The sequence below is a fragment of the Arvicanthis niloticus genome, chromosome X (assembly GCF_011762505.2).
Source record: "Arvicanthis niloticus isolate mArvNil1 chromosome X, mArvNil1.pat.X, whole genome shotgun sequence".
NCBI lineage: Eukaryota > Metazoa > Chordata > Mammalia > Rodentia > Muridae > Arvicanthis > Arvicanthis niloticus.
The window spans coordinates 97578810-97593242 of NC_047679.1; the positions used below are offsets into that span (position 1 = coordinate 97578810).

Sequence of the window (14433 nt, forward strand, 5' to 3'; positions counted from 1 at the left end):
ATTTGTTTCAGGTCATATTTCTATCATCGAGTTTTGAAAGTCTATAAATAAAGTAAGAAAATAATTTTGCATGAAGATAGCAAAATGCATTCTAGTTTGAAAGGTGGTGGTTTGGTTTTCTAAATGTAAAGGATCCCAAAGACCTTAATTGATTGACGCCAACTTTGCCCTTATTCCATTTTGTTTAGACCTGGGAGGAGCATCAAAAATAGGGTTGATATGGTCTGGGAGTATATATACCTTATTGAAAGAAACAGTGATTTTGTGAAAGTATTGGTGTACATATAGGCTGAGGTAAAAGTAACATATAAATGAATACATTTAATAATAAAAATGGTAGCTGATCTAATTGAATGGGTATTTTCCTTTCTCCCCTTCTCTAGTGCCCCAAAATGCGCCGTCATGCTTTTGAACTCAAGATGTTAGATAAGTATAGTCATTACCTGGCAGCTGAAACTGAGCAGGAAATGGAGGAATGGTTGATAACATTAAAAAAGATAATTCAGATCAATACTGACAGTTTAGTGCAAGAGAAAAAGGATACAGTCGAGGCAATACAAGGTAAGAATTTTGAAATGATTTGCTCTTGGGGTAAAGCCCTCATTTTTAATCCATGGAAACATCCTTTGTGCTAGGTAAAGATAGAACCTTAACATTGAAGGCCAACCTGCATCTTCATGAAGAGTGGCTTCAGAAGAGGCTTTTCAAAGAGTTGGTACTGCACAGGACCTGACAGTTAAAACACAACTGTGCTGAAATGGATAAGAAATTTGCAGCAGATTTTCAAAAGTCCATTAAAGCTTCCCCTGTGCTTTCATAATCTCAATTCTTTGCCATAAATCTAGTAGGAAAGGATGGAGTGGGAGGGAGGAGAGTCCTCTTAGGTAATTAGTAACGGTCTGTATGGTTTGGAACATCTGCTTTTAATGAATTTGCAGAGGAGGAAACTAGCAGCCAAGGAAAAGCTGAGAACATCATGGCCAGTTTGGAACGGAGCATGCATCCGGAACTGATGAAGGTATATCTTTCTTATGGCAGCTTGCCTTCCACTGACATAGGATAGGGCAAGCTAGTATGGTTTTAGTGCTGGATTTCATTTGGAAATGTCACTTTCAAGTTCAAAACCTTACCAAATTGGTTAAACAGGTAAAAAGAAAAGATGCACTTGAAAGTGTCCACTATCACTATAGAAAATCTTTTGCTCTTTTCTTTCTTTCTTTCTTTCTTTCTTTCTTTCTTTCTTTTTCTTTCTTTCTTTCTTTTTCTTTCTTTCTTTCCTCTTTCTTTCTTCCTTTCTTTTTGGTAGACACAAGAGAAAAAAGAAAAAAACATTCTACGCTTTTGTAACCTTATCTATTTTGTCTATTTTTATTCAATTTGATTTGATATATAATTAAATATTCTTCTTTCAATGGGCTAATGATGCAGTTCATGCAAATGATATTCAGCCCAAAGACACATGCTAATTTCTTTTTAAATTATGTGAATAATTTACTCAGATAAAGACTTTGGTGAGCAGCTATTGTTTGTGTTATTTACCCTTCTTTGTGGAATTTGAAATGATCAAATTTTGAAAGTAGGCAGTTATTATCATGTGTATCTTAGGATGTATATTTTCTCTGTGCCCTATGTTATAACTAATTAAAAGTGACAAACTACTTATTCGTTTGTATCTTTGTTGAGTCTACTTACATTTTTACTTTATTCATTTCCTTGGACTGGTGATATAAACGCAGTTCTGTTTTTCTCTTTTCAATTTTCTCCTCTCTTAAAATTTTTAAAAGGACTTTAAAAATACTGCACTGTACTTATGACCCCATGGTCTGTGCTGTCTATGATCCAGTGAATTTTAGTTGAATCCCTTTTGTATATTTTAGTCATGATAGACTGTGCAGTTCATTATCTTCCCTAAGACGATAGAATCAGAATTCTATATGATAACACATGAAAAGCACTATGAAGATGTAAAATATGATATTGGTCTCTTTTATTTCTTGTTAGCATCCAAAATCTTTTGGACTTACGTTTTTACATTGAGTACTAAATGTAGAGTATTTTAGGTTTTATGAAAATGTATAAAAATTAGATCTGTATCTTATTGAGTCTCAATGATGTGATACAGTGGTGATGAATCTGTATAAACAACATGATTAACTGGTATTTAGCATTGTTTTGAAGGAAATGTAGCAACATTATGTATTTTTAAATTTTAGTATGGTCGAGAAACAGAACAACTGAACAAACTCAGTAGAGGAGATGGAAGACAGAATCTCTTTTCTTTCGACTCAGAGGTTCAGGTATTGATCTATTTCTAAGTCAAACTTGATTGAAATGTTGAAATCATTGATTTTTGGTCACCAGTGAGGAAAGCAAATAGTTTTAGATTTGTCTTATTCACTTTGAACATGTACGTTGACTGATTCCTTGTTTAATAGGACTGTCAATAGCATGGGGTTGAATGTATAAATCTTTTCCTCAGTCCTTTCATTTTGCTGTTCACCATAGATAAATTAAATAATGCCTAACAATAATTTCAGTATTCTCTGAACTCATTAAGTACACCTATGATCTAGTGGTAATGAATTTCCACAATACAAAGAGTACTGAACTTAATGACCTACGTATTTTCTCCATTTGATATTGAGATAAAGAACAGGAAAAGTGTGTACTGTATGACTCTTATAGTTTCCCTTGTAAAGAATAGTTCACAAAATTATTTGGAAGAGTGAATTATTTTCTTTCTTTCCCCCTTTTGTATATGAAACCTTGTTGAACAGTTTATTGTTGTTGCTATTATTATGTGTGTGTGTTATTTGTATAGGCAGATATTCCAGGGCACATATGTGGAGATCAAAAGACAACTTGGTGGATTTGGTCCTCTCTTTTACCCCTCAATGAGTGCTGGGGATTGAACTTAGAATTTCTAGGTTGTAAGGTAGTGCCTTTAGCTGCTGACTCATCTTGATTTTGTTTTAAATAATAAAATATTGTATGAGCACAGCAGGTTTTAGCTCAGTTAAAACATATGAAGAAAATATAAAATAATTTGAGAAAAACTGCTTTTGTTATTTCTTTTTATGCCTCATAGAGTTCTCTAATTTAGTTTTACATTTGGCTTGATATTGACATAGTGTGTATGTATAATGCATACATTACTAAAATTACCATGTAAAGTTGATATCACGTGCTGTGTATGTGTGGTGTACGCATGTGTATGCAGGGAGGGTATGTGTGCACCTTTCTATGCACCTGTGAAGGCCAGAATTTGACTTGGAACATTTTTTCCTATCACACTTCACCTTATACTTTGAAATGGATCTCTCACTGAACCTGGAGCTCACTGTTATAGCTAGACTGGCCAGCAAGGCCCTGGAATCCACCTGTTCTTCTCCAGCTCTGGGCTTACAGGTGTACAGTGTTACATCAGGCTTTTCTGTGGATATTAAGACTCCCAACTGAGGTCCTCATGCTTGCATGGTAGGCACTTTACCCAGTGACCTTAATGCCAGCAAATTATTTTTAAAAAACAATTTCTATTTTGCCCATAGCAATTTTATATATTGTTTTAACGTGATACATATACACACACACATACATAGATATTGGTGAGATGGTCTAGTTAGTAAAGATGTGTGATGACTTAAATTCCTAGAACTCCTTTTAAAGGTGGAAGGAGAAAATTCTAGAAAATTGTCATCTGACTTTCATGCATGTACTATTGTATATATACCATACCCCCCTACACACACACACACAAAGTAAGTAAATGTAATGAAACATAGAGCAGTGAGTTTCAGAGATGGCAGCTCTGAATACTCATTCAGAAAACTACTTGTTACAAGCATGACTGAGCCTTGGATTGCCCTCAGTGATTGGACTATAATTGGACATGTCAGGCTCTTTGACTGAGTACAAAGGAGGCAATTGATGGTGGTTGAAACTAAATCTAGTATCTTTAAAAACTTGTGGTGTAGTGTTTTGGTGGCCATGAAACCAAACTGATTTTGTGTTTATCAGTGAGCTACACTGAGAGAAAACCCACAATCGTGATGAGTCTTTAAGCGCCATCTTTAAGAATTTAGTGTTGATTATGGAAGGTCATCTCACCCCCAGACTATTGTTGTGTTAAGTAGAAAAGGTGAATGCTATCCCATAATTTCAACTTCTTTTTCTGGTCACACTTCAATATATAGAGAGAAGATTTTTGCCCGTGACCTTAGGGAATAATGAAATGCTAGTTTGACTGAAGGAATCTGGATCAAACTTTAAACTGTAGGAGAAGGCCATGTAGCTCAACATTTATATTTGGGGCTCTTAGAAAGAAAAGGATTTGGGGGCTGCGGTGCTTTGGGACAATTACTCTTCACATTCCACTGTCTAAGACAGAAAAGAGAGCAGATAAATGGGCAGAAATTAGAATTGATCTCCATGGCAGTGGCTTGCCTCTGCTGGCCCCATAAATAAGTGTTTAAAAGGGATCTGCCTAGTCCCATGCTTGCATTATTTTTGTAGATAAATAGACTCAGAGTGGGAAAATTGTACATTTAGGTACAAACTTTATATATTAGGCCCTTTACATGGGGATTTTATTATAGACACAGTCTGGGTCAAAACAGCTATAATTATTTAAGAGTCTTCAGGTATAATGCCTGTTTTGACAAAGTAACTGAGGAAAAAAAATCTATTTCCGGGCTTGACTGTTCCTTCTTGGGAAGTCTTTGACCAAATCCACTTTGAGTCATTTCTCTCCCACCATGCTTATGGCTTTAATGAAAGCGTAAGTTGTTCCATAATCTACTGTGGACAAAGGTACTTAGATTGTGTGAGCCTTGGGAACTGGAGAGTTTTCTAGAGGTTTCTAAGAGACACAGATGCCTTCCCTACTTAAAACTGATTCCCAGTATCTTTTGTTTAAAAATTGTACTTATCTTGAAATACAAGTGCTTTAATTAAAAACTATCCTTTGTGCTAATTAGGGCACATTCCTCAGTTCTGTTAGAACTCCCCCCCTCTCTCCATCATATAAATGTAGGTGATTACCCACAGAGCCTGGGCTGCCTCTCACTCTAGATGCCAACAACTTTCAAATCCTTATCAACAACTCAGACCTCTCAGTTTTCCAGCCACGTAATTACCTCAAATTCAAAACATCTCTAACTGAATTGCTCATTTCCACTCGCCTTTCCCTCCAAATCTATCATTCATTTGTATGACAAAATGAAGTTTTTAACTTGTCTCTCTGATCCCCTTTGTCTGACACCACTGTGTTGTTCTTGTTGCCTTTCAAACCTATTCTTGTCAATCTGACCCCCCCTAAAGAGCTTGTGAAAAAAACAAATCCTACTGGCTTTGAGGATATATTTGATGATGATGATGATGATAATGAAGAGGAAGAGGAGGAGCGGGTCCAGGAGGAGCAGGAGGATGAGAAGAACCAATTAAATAATACTAAAAACTAATGTTAGATAAATCTAAGAAAGGATATATAGACTGTCAGGATGTATGCATTCTTTTAACAGGGAGTTTGGGAAATACTTCTCTTCAGAAGTGCAAATTGATCAGAGAGACTTGAATGAAAAAAGAGAGCAAGCCAGACAATTCTCTGGGGGTAGGGTTTCTGAAAGAGTAGCAAGCACAAAGACCCTGTGGTGAGAGATGTGCTAGATGTACTAGAAAAATAACCAAGGATAGATATGTGATTTGGAGCAGTAAAATGATAGGGAAAGGCAAAAAGAGTAGACAACAAGGTCACAAACATGGGAAATGAGAGTCAGAAGTCATGCCATGTGGAATACAGGTTTGTATGCCCAGGTGTGAATTTCTGATGTGTTCATTGTCTTAGGTCAGGTTCTCATCATCGCCTCCCAAGAATTCTGTCAGTCCTCAAAAGTTTCTGTAAAGTCTCCTGACAAACCTTGTTGAATGAAAGCATTGAAGGGGGTTCAAATGGACAGTTATTGGATTCTGCTGCCAACTCTAATATGCTGATCTGAATCTGTATCAATCAGTTGTTATTATGAATACTGTCTTCTTAAACAACTCATACTGTCTGTTTTTGCAGAGGTTAGACTTTTCAGGAATTGAGCCTGATGTAAAGCCATTTGAAGAAAAGTGCAACAAGCGTTTCCTGGTGAATTGCCATGATTTAACTTTTAATATCTTGGGTCACATTGGAGACAATGCAAAAGGACCACCCACAAATGTACGTATGACCCTTCCCTCTACCGCCCTGGATCCAGCATATTATTTCTCTTTCTATAAGTAACAACTAATTGGTGGGAATGAAAATTCCAGTGTTATGTATTATGATAAATTTGACATGAAGAATTTCATCTCTTTGTTTTGGCAAAATACAAATGTTTTCTCATCTTGAGAGGATTCCTGCAAGTCTTACCTACTCAGAGTAGCAGATAGAGAATATTCTCTCTTTTCAAGAGTGCCATGTCCCCAGAAGCTGGAAAAAAAATCTTCCCTCACACTGGATTTGACTAAGAAATAGGATTTCTTTTAGAAAAGTGGTTTATAGAAATTAATTTGCTTCCCCAAGCCTTAGTGAGACATAGTTGCTGTTCAGTCTGCCCGCCTTACTCATTGTTCTATAGAATGAAATTCATTTTTGGTCTGTGTAAATATTGGGTATAATGAGTGAACGTGGTCCGAAATACTTGCCACTGTAAATTTCAAATCTTCAGAGAGACTGTTTAATGTTCATCTTTATTTTAGGTTTCTAGTTTCAGAAATATCAAGTAAAGATGGATTCTTTCACAAAGTACCTAAAACACACCAGAGAACTCTCCTGCCTGTAAAGGGTTAATCTTTATGCCATCTGGCATGAAATTTCTCTTTGTGACCAGCTTTCATATGCCATCTGTAGGGAGGAATCATGTCTTCCAAATTTGCTGATGGGGCAGAGCATGTTTTGAGTAATTTGCTGTTGACTGATGCTGGCTCTTATGAAATGTATAGTCTAGTATATTGCAGTATACCAGAAAAAATTCTTTTAAAATCTTTAAGTTAGCAATTTTTTGAAGTTATGTCAGTAAATGTATAGAGATGTAAGTGTTATTCATGGATCAATTTTTCTTTAGATGAAACTTTCGAATTCTGTTCATCTTTTAAAAACTATAACTTGTTAATTTTTGTGAATTCATAACTTGGAAATTTATACCTGAAGAAATTAATTTTTTATCTTAATTTAAAAATTAAAATTAAGATAATCTTTCATTTCTGAATGCCTTTCCTGTTATTCCATGCAGAACAAGCATAGTACACGTTTAACTAAATATTAAACTAAGATAGTAACACAAACTCAAACTTGAAGGAAAAAAACTCATTTTGCAATTTGTCTCTCAAAGTTGTAGTTTTAAACTGTCAACTATCTTCATTCCTAGGTTGAGCCCTTTTTCATCAACCTTGCCTTATTTGACGTAAAGAACAATTGTAAAATTTCAGCTGACTTTCATGTAGACTTGAATCCACCCTCTGTCCGTGAAATGCTGTGGAGTACCTCGACCCAACTGGCCAATGATGGGAATGCAAAGGGATGCTCACCTGAGTCTCTCATCCATGGAATTGATGAGTCTCAGTTATGCTACATAAAGCAGGTGAGTGTTGATCATTAGTTTTTGCAGAACCTTCAGAACAAGAGAGAGAAGCATCTTTGCCTTACTTCTTGGTTTCAGGCAATTTTCATACAGCTTTCCACATTTTAGAAGGTCTGTCTACAGATAGTCTTTTGCTGACTGAGGTTAGCAATGGGAAATGGAAAGCAATGAACATGTTAGTACTATGTTGGGAGAGTGACATTTTTAGGTGGAACCATGATGGGAAATTCAATAGGAATATTTTGTGAAATCCAGTGTAAATGTAGAGCCAGATACACACACACACACACCTCCTCTGAATAAGTTCTAAAACACTGGGAATTTTAGGGTCAAAATTTATGCTCATTGCTATACATTGGCTAGTGATACAAGGAGTCTTTTTTAATATATCATTGGTGTTCTTGGGTCTGTGATAGCTTTTCTGTAGGTTAAAATCCTTATAGCCTCTTCACTTGTTGTTTAGACAATAGTTGCCACATACAGGAACATTCATTAACAATGGGAAAACTTCATAAAAGAGAGATTGACAAAGTACAGCTTTATTAGTATGTGAGAACCCGATATTGAATACTATGTTTCTAGTTTCTCACATAATGCCAAATAAATATTCTTAAGTCTGCTTATTGTATTATTTCAACATACTGTATGTTGGGGTAGGAAGTTTAGTGGATCAGGTAATCGATCAGGTGTCATTCAGTAATCTACATCAAGAAGAAAGTCATCATTGTTGTTATTTTGGTTTTGAGATGAGGTTGTATTTATGATCCAGACTGGTCTGGAATGCCTGGACTGAAGATATCCTCCTGCCTCAGCCTTCTGAGTAGCTGGGCCTACAGGTTTAGGTCACCATACCCAATTTCGACACTTAAAAAATGTTCTTTTTGTGCTAACAATTCCATTGTGGTCTTACATAATCAAAATAGTTTTGTGGAATGACCTAAGTGTTATTCCTTCGCTGAAAAGCAAATTGATGATTAGTGGTTAGGTAAGCTGTCCATCATGACATAGCTAAGAGTGGTAAAGATAGGATTTGAACCTATATCTGAAAGATCTCAATCAATATTAGATAGAATGCCATGTAACTAAGTTGTATGATACATACCATCACCACAAGCACTCCTAGGTCCTGGGAAATGTATTTGGGGTGGAGTGAGGGTGGTGCTATATTTATTCTTTAGAAGAAGGTGGCAGTGAAGTGGCTAAGAATCACCCTGGTGAAGAAGAATTAGACCAGAGCCTTTGACATATAGGACGAAAGTCTCAGCCAACAATGGGCTTTCTTTAGTCACTTTCTACACCACAGGGTAGAGAGATGCTAGAAAGTTATGGGGGCAAATGCAAAAGAACTCCAAAGAGTGTACCCTACCCCTGTATTGGAGCCTTTGTCAGAAAAAAAAAAACCATGGATTTCTAGTAGCTAGGGAGATGGCTTACCATGTTAACATGGTAACATGTGTAACATGTTACCATGTTAAAGTGTGTCTCTAAATACATATATAAGCCAGGTAGATTTAGTGGTTGTTCTACAATCCCAGCACACAGACAAAGGATCTCAGAGACAGAGATAAGATATTCTGGAGCAAGATGACTATCTAGGCTAGTCAACGTGGTGAGCTCTAGGTTCAGTTAGAGACCCTTCCTCAGTGTTAAAAATGGAGAGCCACTGAGTAAGACACATGGTGTCGACCTTGGGTCCCCACATGTACACACACATGTGTACCATACATACTAGGGAACACATAATTCTCACACCACGTACATACATATAGACAATAAATGAGCCTCTGTGTGCCTTAGTACAACCTTCTCTAATGTAAGAGCAGTGATAGCTCCTGCTTCCTATGGCCATTATGGGGATCAGACAAGTTGTATTATCCCTAGAAAGCACTCTGCAACAGGTGCACCCACCTTGTTTCATGCAGCACATTTTCTCAATGCCATGTGCCTGCTATGAGTAGCACTGATAACAGTGAGCTTAGATAAAGGAGAGAGTGCATGTGCTTTTATCAATTGCCAAGTATTACTAAAATATAACACTCATTGCTGGCCTTAGTGTAGGTAAATACCAAGATGGCTGAAATGGGAAATAATAGGTACTCAGTGAAAGACAGCAATACCAATGATCAACTTTACTATTCTAACCTGTCCACATGTGATGCACTGGTACATGGACCATTCTGGAAGCTCCAAGGTGCAATCTCCTTACTGTCTCCTCACTGTATAAGTATCTCTGAGCCTCTGTTTCCAAATTCTTTAAATGTGTACATACCTAGTGCCTTCACTTTTAAAAAGTGAAAGTTCAGTAAAATAAAGCATACAGATAGTTAGGCATAATTGTGCATAAGTTATTTGACATGAATTAGACTTAAATGAGCATGATAGTGTATACCAACTACTTGAGCCTGGGAACTCCAGGCCAGCTTAGCCAACATAGCAAGATGGGTGGGTAGAAGGGAGGGAGGGAGGGACAGAGGGAGGAATTGGTGAAGTCAGGTAAGAAGAAAGGGATGGGAAGGAAGGGAAATGGGGAGGGGAAGGGAAGGAAAAAAATTGGAAGGAGGGGAAATGGAAAAAATGGGAAAGGAAGAAGATTTGAAAAGGAAACATTTAGAAATTCCAAGAAATTAAAACTGGACCAAATAAATTCAAATGGGAAACCACTATAAATACCCAAGACTTGAATGTTGTAGGTGAAGCTTTTTGGAATGTATTAACAGACCACTGTTTCCATCAGGCAAAAGGCTAAGAAGGTCATCAGACAGCACCTGAGGCCTTTGCAGAGCTTCTCTTTGCAGTAATCCACCTACCTGATGACTTCACGGATGGATTTGAAAAGTGCCTTCTTCTAAATTCCTTTGTTCTATTTCTATGAAATCTTCACAACACAGTTACCACATTGGAACATGGGATTTTTGGGTAACCTAAATCTGTGTTACCAAGTCATGGTCGCTCATATTTGGCTCCAGAATCAACTGTCACTTATCACCTTAAAATAAAAATAATAATCAAATTAGAAAGGACTGGATACAAGGTCCAGTGCTGAGCATACCTTGTGCAGGGACATCATGGACAGTCTGTTGGCCCCACTCAAAGATCAAGCAGCATCTTTCCAGCTACCAGAAACCAAGTTCTGTGACTGTGATATAGTTTGATGTGCCACCCTAGTGATAACCAGATACCTAATGTGTGTTATTTCATTACCCCATGTAAGAAACCTCTGACAACAATATTACTCTCCATCCCATCATTTCATAGGACTTGAGATATAGGAAAAATATGAATTGCCTAAGCTGATAAATGGCCAAGCCAGAATATGATCCCAAGCTGTCTAACTCTTCACCCTTATTTTAACTACCTTGTTCCATGTTTGTTTGTGCTTGCTGCTTGGTAATCCATCACCCATACTTTCTACAAGTTCTTTGACTTGGTGCGGGAGGGGACACTGCTAACACCTCACACTTTTTTCTGTCTTGCTCTGTCAAACTTCAAAGGTTCAATATGGAATTCATGATATAATTTGTCTGAAATGTATTGAAAACTAGAAAGCAATATTTAACAAAGTTGGTAATACACCAAGTAGGAAAACAAAACTTGGTAAAGACCCATTGATGGATTATTGTATTCAAATTCATTTGATGTACCCTCAAATACAAGACAAAAAACACTGACACAATATTTAGAGGAGTGATCTCTCCCCCCTCCCCCTCCCACTGCCCCCCTCCTCTCTCCCGGAAAGACAAAAGATGGTGTGGTTATTACATATATATTCAAAGAAAATGATGTCACTTTGGCTGTATCCACATTTGTGCCCTTAAACAGAGGATAAAGATACTAGGCAAGTTTTAGAGCCTCTGCTGCCTCCCTTTATTTACATTGATTGTACCAAAGCTTTTTAAACTGCTGAGTTTTCCATAAGATAGTTTATGGGTGTGTGTATTGCCTATATATGTCCATGTGGGTACGTGCCTGAATGTGTACATATATGTGCATGCAGGTGTGGAAGGCAGAGTCCAACAATGGTATCTTCCTCAGTCACTCTTTACGCTCTTTTTTTTTTTCTGTTTTTTTAAAGAAATTTAATATTTTTTATTTGTTGTTTGTTTGCTTGCTTACTTATTTGGCTTTAAGCATATGTGTGTCAATGTATGCATATATGGGCAAATGTGTGTGAATATCTTCGGAGGCCATAAGAGTGTTTAGGCTCCTAGAGCTAGAAACACGGGTGGTTATGAGCCCCACTCCCAACATGGGTGCTGGGAACTGAACTCTTGGCCTTTGCAGGAGGAGTACAAGACAACTTTCTAGTTCCTCCAATGTTTTTTGGTTTTGTTTCATTTTTGAATCATTTTTGAATTTGTTTGGTTGGTGTCTTTTTTTTTTTTTTTTTTTTTGAGTCAGCATCCCTCAGTGAATCTCGAGCTCTTCCATTCAGCTGGACTGGTTGGCCAGTAAGCTCCAGGGGTTTACCTGTTTCCTCCTCAGCACTGAGATTACAGGCCTGCTTCTGGCTTTCTGTGACTGCCAAACTCAGGTGCTCGTGCTTGTGTGTCAAATGCTTTAGCACTCAGCCGATTTTCTCAGCCCCAGATGGTGAGTTTTTATGTTAGGCAAGCAGTGGAAATGTATTCTTCCTTCTTCACTGTATTCAGTAGGAATTGTGAGTGAACTGTTTGGTAGTTCTAGCTATTTGGGAGACATATTATCTTTAGCATATACCAATTAAACCAAACAATGTCTATTGTATTCATTAGGTCTAAGAAGTCACCTTGCAAAACAGCCAAACAGAAGGAGCTTGGATGCATAGGATGAAACTAGTAACAAAATAGGAACTGCATTTGGAAAGATACATTCATTGGAAGCTTTGGAATCTGTAGCCAAAGCAACCAGCACTACCTTCTGGATTGGGTGGGGCAGGCCTAGGGTACTATGGCTCCAGAATTCAGGTGGCAGGGCCAAGATGATTGCTTCAAGTTTCAATCTAGCCTGGGCTAGATATAGCTAGACTGTCTCAAAAAGCAGAAAGCCCCCCCTCCCCCAATAACAAAAATGTTCTACCTATTCCTAGAATCCTGGACATGATCCTATGTTGAATATCAACATTCTGTACTCTCCACACTACAAGATATCAGTTGCCAAACAGCCATATGTATATTGCATAAAAATATCTAACGGAAGTCATTTTCCCCCTAGGGAATCTTCTCAGTGACGAACCCACATCCTGAAATTTTTCTAGTTGTGAGAATTGAAAAGGTGCTGCAGGGAAACATCACACACTGTGCAGAACCCTACATCAAAAACTCAGATCCGATAAAGGTAACTTAAAATTGGTAAATATTCCTGCTCAGTAGAGAACTCGCCTTTTTCTGGTATTTTAAAATGGCATTGTCAGAGACCTTTGTGATGAAAAATTATATTCTCTGAGGACATTCCACATTGTCTACCATGGAAAACTGTGCCTATATCCTCTCCTATCTCTGATGCAATGAGGCTAGACAATGAACACATTATCAGTGTATTGACTCCAAAGGGCTGTTCTTCACTGTGGTCCATCTCACCCTTTATGCTTTCTCAGTGTGCTTTCTTTTCTGAGGTGTTCACATATTACATGGTGGGGATTTTTCATAGTTTATTTTTTTCCTGAATGTTCTGAAATGGCAAAATTAAAAGTTGGCCATTTTTAGCATTATCAAAATCCTTAGATCATGACATCTGACTGGTTAGAAACCTGAATCCTTTCCTCTCCTGATATAAGAAATCTGAGACCTAAGGAAAGGAAGGATTTGTGGAACAATTAATTCATAGCACCATAGTTATTGTGTATTTAAGAGTCATCAATCTATTGAATGTTGGATTTTAATTTATTCACGTAATATTTATTAAGTGGAAGATGCTGAGGAGGCATGACTAATAGGTGGGGGAACATATTTGCAGTGTACACAAAAGCCTCTAGCATTTTGTATCCCCAGGGATAAGCATTCAGCCAGTGCTTCGAAGCCTATTTAGGCCTTATAGGCAGCTTATCGCCTTTCTCATCTCTCATTGCCTGTTCAAACAGCGGTTGCTGCCCAAATGAGACTAATTGCATTGACTCTTGTCACTTGTGCCTTATCTCAGGAGTAGAAGGTCAGCTGTATCTAGAACAAACTTCCCCTATGAATAATGAGAATCTGCCAGCAGTGTGGAAGGAAATACACGTTAACACTGCTCAAAGTGTTTCTAGCAGAGGGCTGTGGTACAAAGGAGTCCAATATCTCGTTAGTCTGTCTTCTGAAAGAGTTGTTAGGGAGAAAACAACATGCCTTTAAGAATTACTATTTGGCTAGGCATGTGGTAGAGTGTAAGGTTGTTGATTTGATCTCTAGCATAACACACACAGTTTAATACTTTAATACTTTTAATTTAATACTAATAATTTAATACTTTTAATACCTTAAATACTTTAGTTTTAGTCTTGAAAAACGGATAGCAAAGATATATTTTAATATTTATTTATAGATGTTTCCTTCCAGGGTTTTTGGTGTATTATCATGATGATTTGGGGGATGTTTGAAGATGAATCCATGGTACATTGAACAAATCTAAACTCATCATTTTTTTTTCTGACCATAGACAGCCCAGAAGGTACACAGGACAGCTAAACAAGTGTGTAGCCGCCTTGGACAATACAGAATGCCCTTTGCTTGGGCAGCCAGGTTCGTGTAAATGCAATCCTGACCCTTCTGTTTTTAGTTCTCTGTGAAACTGGGGACCAGTGTCCTTACCAGCAATTCAGTGGTCCATTTCTGGCAGGCTAGTTGTGTCTTGGGACACTTGGGATATAAAGCTTTTT

The 14433-nt window shown here is 37.5% G+C and overlaps 1 protein-coding gene across 3 annotated transcripts in view; it reads left to right on the top strand.

Annotated features, from left to right (window-relative positions):
- The window catches only part of Dock11 (dedicator of cytokinesis 11), a 179296-nt gene that overhangs the window by 65551 nt on the left and 99312 nt on the right, over positions 1-14433 (top strand). For all 3 annotated transcript variants that reach the window (XM_076918872.1, XM_076918873.1, XM_034485270.2), the window contains exons 8-14: positions 384-561; positions 939-1018; positions 2214-2297; positions 6062-6202; positions 7392-7604; positions 12795-12917; positions 14214-14296. In XM_076918872.1, the coding sequence (XP_076774987.1) occupies positions 384-561; positions 939-1018; positions 2214-2297; positions 6062-6202; positions 7392-7604; positions 12795-12917; positions 14214-14296 (902 nt within the window). The remainder of the gene's footprint in view (positions 1-383; positions 562-938; positions 1019-2213; positions 2298-6061; positions 6203-7391; positions 7605-12794; positions 12918-14213; positions 14297-14433) is intronic.